Source organism: Manacus vitellinus, unplaced genomic scaffold (assembly GCF_001715985.3).
Source record: "Manacus vitellinus isolate BGI_N305 unplaced genomic scaffold, ASM171598v3 ctg7180002433070_pilon, whole genome shotgun sequence".
NCBI classification, from domain to species: domain Eukaryota; kingdom Metazoa; phylum Chordata; class Aves; order Passeriformes; family Pipridae; genus Manacus; species Manacus vitellinus.
The window spans coordinates 6,755-13,385 of NW_021938447.1; the positions used below are offsets into that span (position 1 = coordinate 6,755).

General features: G+C 50.3%; 1 protein-coding gene across 1 annotated transcript; it reads right to left on the reverse strand.

Annotated features, from left to right (window-relative positions):
- Positions 1-1,496: 1,496 nt before the first annotated feature.
- On the reverse strand, positions 1,497-6,332 carry LOC108639548 (nuclear receptor coactivator 1-like; the record flags this gene model as incomplete). Its single annotated transcript, XM_029958300.1, has 2 exons — positions 1,497-1,749; positions 6,226-6,332. Coding segments are annotated over 2 exons (360 nt in total), but the record flags the coding sequence as incomplete, so codon positions are not given.
- Positions 6,333-6,631: the final 299 nt, after the last annotated feature.

Here is a 6,631-nt window from a genome sequence, read left to right on the forward strand (position 1 = left end):
AGTTTCCCGGAGCGGATCCAGGGAATTCCACACCCTCTCTCCCTCCCCACGCTTTGCTTCCAACCTGGAACGGCTCCGGATCCGCCGGGATCCGTTTTTTATCCAGGATTGATTTCGGATACAACAATCGTGGCTTGGAGGATCCCAGGGGAAGGAAAACTCTCCCAAATGGAATTACTACATCACAATTTTCCACTAATTAATCACTACTCTTGTGAATTCTGAAGGATTCCAGGAGAAGGAAAACGATTCCAAATGGAATTATTACATCAGGATTCTCCACTGATTCCCACCATTATCATGGCTTGGAGGATCCCAGGGGAAGGAAAACTCTCCCACATGGAATTCCTACATCAGGATTTCCACTAATTAATCACCGTTATCGTGTTTTGAAGAATTCCAGGAGAAGGAAATCTCTCCTAAATGGAATTACTATATCAGGATTCTCCACCAGAGAATTCCCAGAGATTCCCACCACAATCGTGGCTTGAAGGAAAGAAGGAAAACTCTCCCAAATGGAATTCCTACATCAGGATTTCCACTAATTAATCACTATTATCATGGTTTGAAGAATTCCAGGAGAAGGAAATCTCTCCCACATGGAATTCCTACATCAGGATTTCCACTAATTAATCGCCGTTATCGCGGTTTGAAGAATTCCAGGAGAAGGAAAACTCTCCTAAATGGAATTACTCCACCAGGATTCTCCACCAGAGAATTCCCAGAGATTCCCACTACAATCGTGGCTCAGAGGATCCCAAGAGAAGGAAAACTCTCCCACACAGAATTATTACATCAGGATTCTTCACTGATTCCCACTGCAGTCGTGGCTTGGAAAATCCCAGGAGAAGGAAAACTCTCCCACATGGAATTATTACATCAGGATCTCCCAGAGATTCCCACCACAATCATGGCTCAGAGGATCCCAGGGGAAGGAAAACTGTCCCACATGGAATTATTACATCAGGATTTCCACTAATTAATCACCGTTATCGTGGTTTGAAGAATTCCAGGAGGAGGAAAACGATTCCAAATGGAATTATTACATCAGGATTCTCCCACTGATTCCCACCACTATCGTGGCTTGGAGGATCCCAGGGGAAGGAAAACAATTCCTAATGGAACTATTACAACAGGATCTCCACTAATTAATCACCATTACTGCGATCTGAAGAATTCCAGGAGAAGGAAAACTCTCCTAAATGGAATTACTCCATCAGGATTCTCCACCAGAGAATTCCCAGAGATTCCCACTACAATCGTGGCTCAGAGGATCCCAAGAGAAGGAAAACTCTCCCACACAGAATTATTACATCAGGATCTCCCACCATGATCGTGGCTTGGAGGATCCCAGGAGAAGGAAAACGATTCCAAATGGAATTATTACATCAGGATCTCCACTAATTAATCACTGTTATCGTGCCTTGGAGGATCCCAGGAGAAGGAAAACCCTCCCACATGGAATTCCTACGCCACGATTTCCCACTAATTAATCATCATTCCCGTGGTTTGAAGAATTCCAGGAGAAGCCCAACCCCTAACCCCCCACGGATTTTCCCGCCGTTCCCGAGGGCCCCCTCACCTTGCTCCAACCTCTTCATCTGCTGGATCTGATCCACGGTTTTCCGGAGGATCTTGCATTTGTCGGGTTTGACGCTGAGGGTGTCGATGTCCCCGATGTTGGCCGACAGCAGCTCCGCCAGCTCCTCCAGGTACTTGTGCTCCTGCTCCCGCCGCCGCTTCTCCGCGCTGGGAAAAGGGGGAAGAACCCGTCACATCCACGGGAATTCGGGGGTTTTAGCCCTTTGTCATCCGGCTCAGCCTCGGAAACGGGGAAACGACTCGGGAAAACGAGAGGCGGAGACGGGGATATATCCCAGATAGCTGATTTTGGGATGGAGCCCGGGAGATCCCAAATATCCCATTTATATCTTGTTTTGGGATGGATCTTGAGAGATCCCAAATATCTGATTTATATCTTATTTTGGGATATATCTTATTTTGGGATGTACCCTGATAGATCCCAAATATCTGATTTGTATCTTATTTTGGGATGGATCTTATTTTGGGATGTACCCTGAGAGATCCCAAATATCTGATTTGTATCTTATTTTGGGATGGATCTTCATAGATCCCAAATATCTGATTTATATCTTATTTTGAGATGTGTCCTGATAGATCCCAAATATTTGATTTCTATCTTAGTTTGGGATGTATTTTATTTTGGGATGGATCTTCATAGATCCCAAGGATTTCTATCTTATTTTAGGATATATCTTATTTTGGGATATATCTCGATACATCCCAAATATCCCATTTAGACCTTATTTTGGGATGTATCCTGATACATCCCAAATATCTGATTTATATCTTATTTTGGGATGGATCTTATTTTGGGATGCACCCTGATATATCCCAAATATTTATATCTTATTTTGAGATGTATCCTGATAGATCCCAAATATCCCATTTATATCTTACTTTGGGATGTACCCTGATAGATCCCAAATATCTGATTTGTATCTTATTTTGGGATGTATCCTGATAGTTCCCAAATATCTGATTTGTATCTTATTTTGGGATGGATCCTGATAGATCCCAAATATCTGATTTCTATCTTAGTTTGGGATGTATCCTGATAGATCCCAAATATCTGATTTATATCTTCTTTTGGGATGGATCTTATTTTGGGATGGTTCTTGAAAGATCCCGAATATTTATGTCTTATTTTGGGATGTATCCTGATAGATCCCAAATATCTGATTTATATCTTATTTTGGGATGTATCCTGATAGATCCCAAATATCTGATTTATATCTTATTTTGGGATGGATTGTATTTTAGGATGGATTCCAATAGATCCCAAATATCCCATTTATATCTTATTTTGGGATGTATCCTGATAGATCCCAAATATCTGATTTATATCTTATTTTGGGATATATCTTATTTTGGGATGTATCCTGATATATCCCAAATATCTGACTTGTATCTATCTATTTGTATCTTATTTTGGGAAGTTATCCTGATACATCCCAAATATCTCCTCTCATTTATATCCTGACATATCCCAAATATCTCATCTCACTTATATCCTGACATATCCCAAATATCCCATCTGATTTCCCTCTTATTTTGGGATATATCTGAAGAATTCCAGGTGAGGGAAAACTCTCCCAAAGGGAATTACCACGTCAGGATTTCCACTAATTAATCACCATTATTAATGGTGATTAATAGTGATTAATGGTGATTAATCACCACTGTTAATGGTGATTAATGCAGGACAAAATCAGTGCGTTCGGATCTTTAGGGATCGAGTGACGGTGACTGAACTAAATCCCAGTCATTCCCACTGCTGGGAATTCCAGGTCCTGAAAGTCCCCTGCAATATTAAATAAAAGTTCCCTTCAGCTCCCTGTGGGATGGGAATATCCAGGCTGGGAGAGCTGGGAATGGCCAGGCTGGAGAAGGGAAGGATCCCGGGAGAGCTTGGAGCACATTCCAGAGGCTGAAGGGGCTCCAGGAGAGCTGGAGAGGGACTGGGGATGAGGGCCTGGAATGCCAGGCCCCAGGGAATGGATCCCAGTGGGAAAGGGGAGATTTGGGGGGGAGATTGGGAAGGGATTCCTGGCTGGGAGGGTGGGGAGGGGCTGGGCTGGAATTCCCAGAGGAGCTGTGGCTGCCCCTGGATCCCTGGCAGTGTCCCAGGCCAGGTTGGATCCCCTGGGATAGCGGGAGGTGTCGGGGTTGGAACGGGATGATCCTTAAGGTCCCTTCCCACCCAAACCATTCCCGGATTCCGTGAGGCTCCACGATGAACCTTCACCTCCCAAATTCCCAAATTCCCTCTCCAGCAGCTCATTCTCCTCCCTCTCCAGGAGGAGTGACTGGAATGACAGGAGTGACAGGAAAGACTCGTCCTCCTTTTGTCTCCTCCAAATCCCAAGAGACATCAATAAAATCCTGGAAAACACAAACTATTCCCGCCCGGTCCGTGAATTCCATGAGTCCTTCCAAGGGAGACATCCCAGAAAACCCTCGGCAGTGGGTTTAGGTGGGTCCAAGGGCCCTCAAATCCCTGCCAAGGGATCACAGGGATTCAAAAACACCTCCTTGGAAGCGGTTTGGAAGCCCAGCAGGATCCGGCCGGGAACGGGCAACACCGGCACCGCCAATTCCCAAAGGATCCGGGAAAAGGGGAATGAATTCCTCTCCCCGAGACCCAAAAAGCAGCAGCAGAGGGGGGGAGAGAGCCAAGAAAATCCCATCCCTGCGTCGTGGGCGAGCTCATTCCATGAAAAAACCTGGAGTGTCGCCGTTGCTGTGGCAACTTCCGAGGGGTGGGAGGGAGGATCGGCCAATTTTCCTGCCACGGGAGCGTCGGGAGAACATTCCAGGGGCGGGTTGTTCCCCGGGGCTCCCGAGGAGGGGTTGAACCTTCCAGGGGGTCGGAAGGTCGGTTCGATCCGCAGGATTTCATGGAGCGGCTCCAGGGAGGAGGAGGAGGAGGGTTGGGAAGGAGGGAGACACGGCACCAGTGGGGAATTCCCACCTGGGAACCTGCTCCAGCTCTGGGGTTTGGGGTCGGATGGTTAATCCAAGGTCAAGTGGTTGAGTGACCCCTCCCGGAAGGGCTGGAGGTGGGATGGGGGTCATGGGATCATGGAATGGGTTGGGTGGGAAGGGAACTTAAGGATCATCCCATTCCATGGGTAGGGTCACCTCCCGCTGTCCCAGGGAATCCAGCCTGGCCTTGGACACTCCCAGGGATCCAGGGGCAGCCACAGCTTCTCTGGGAATTCCAGCCCAGCCCCTCCCCACCCTCCTAGCCAGGAATCCCTTCCCAATCTCCCCCCCAAATCTCCCCTTTCCCACTGGGATCCATTCCCTGGGGCCTGGCATTCCAGGCCCTCATCCCCAGTCCCTCTCCAGCTCTCCTGGAGCCCCTTCAGGCTCTGGAATGTGCTCCAAGCTCTCCCGGGATCCTTCCCTTCTCCAGCCTGGCCATTCCCAGCTCTCCCAGCCTGGAGCCAGAGCCTGCCATTGGATCCATCCCCAGCCCAGCTCCTCCCTGGGAAGGAGTTCCGGGAACAAGGGGGTTCCCTGGGAATCTCGGCGCTCAGGGAAGGGTCTCCCTTCCCCTTTCCTGCCTTTTCCATCCCCACATTCCACAAAAATCCCTCTGAATGGATTCTGAGTGTCTTTCATCCTGGAATCCCAGACTGGTTTGGGTGGGAAGGGGCATTAAGGCTCATCCCATTCCGTGGGCAGGGACACTTCCCACTATCCCAGGTTGCTCCAGCCTGGCCTTGGACACTCCCAGGGATCCAGGGGCAGCCACAGCTTCTCTGGGAATTCCAGCCCAGCCCCTCCCCACCCTCCCAGCCAGGAATCCCTTCCCAATCTCCCACCTCTCCCTGCCCTCTGGCACTGGGATCCATTCCCTGTGTCCTGTCCCTCCATCCCTTGTCCCCAGTCCCTCTCCAGGGATGTTGTGCTCGGACAAGGAAGGAGAATCCTCCACCCAGCAGTTCCCGCTCTTCCATGATCCGTTCATTCCTCATCCCACACATTTGGAAAGACTCCCCGGAGGCTTTTTTGGGATGCCTGGGGGGTCAGGAAACACATCCCAAGGGATCTGCTTCCCGAGGGCCGACCGGATGGATCCCGGTCTGGCGTGTGTCCTCATCCCCTGGAGAGCAGATCCCTTGGGAAGAGGTGTCCAAGCCCCCCTTGGCACCATGGGATCCATGGATTTATCCCAAACTCGGCTCCGGGACCAGCCTGGATTCAGAGCTCGGACTCGAAAAAACACGGGAAAGGTTCGTCCTTCCCAACAGACTCCAGGGAAAAAGACTCCCAGGGAGCCTGGAAAAGCCCGTGGAAGGAGGTCAGGCCGCCCCTATCCGGGAATTCTTTCCCTAAATCAGGTGGGAAAGCTCGGTCCTAAGGGGCAGCCGGCGCAGCAGCTGGGAATGATCCCGGGATTCCAGGGAGAACCCCTTTGTGTTCCCTAATTCCAGCATGGAAGAAGAAACGCGGATTCCTCGGGAATCCGGCGGGAAGGGAAGGTTCGGGATGAGAACGATCCCAAAAAAATCCTCCCCGAGCACCCCGGATTCCTGAAACCACCCCGTTAATCGGGATCAGGAGCCTCCGGCCCTCCTGAGGACGGAGGGGAAAGGCCGGGAATGCCGAGGGGGAGCGGGAGCCGGGAATTACCTCTGGGCCGTGTCGCAGGGGGATCCCTTCCTCTTGCGGGAGTCGGGATTGGCGGGATCCGTGGAGCTGTCGCCCAGGCCGCTCATGGTGCCCCACCTACTGTGCGCCTGGAAAAGAGGGAAAACGGGGATCAGGGGGAGCTTTTTGGGGGCGGAAAACGTGGATCAAGCGACCTCTGGAGTCTTGGTCGTGGAATTGGGTGACTCGTCCGGGAAGGAAACCCGGGATTTTCCAGGTGTCCCCTCCCGGTCACCACGTGGCCAATCCAGCCCTCAACACCATTCCCAGCTCTTTTCTGCATTCCCAGGGATTTCACCTTCCCAAACCTACGGTATTTCACTCCCAGCCCATCCCAGGGAGTTGTTCTGGAGTCCGGGATGGATCCGGGTGGGTTTCCTCCTCCTCT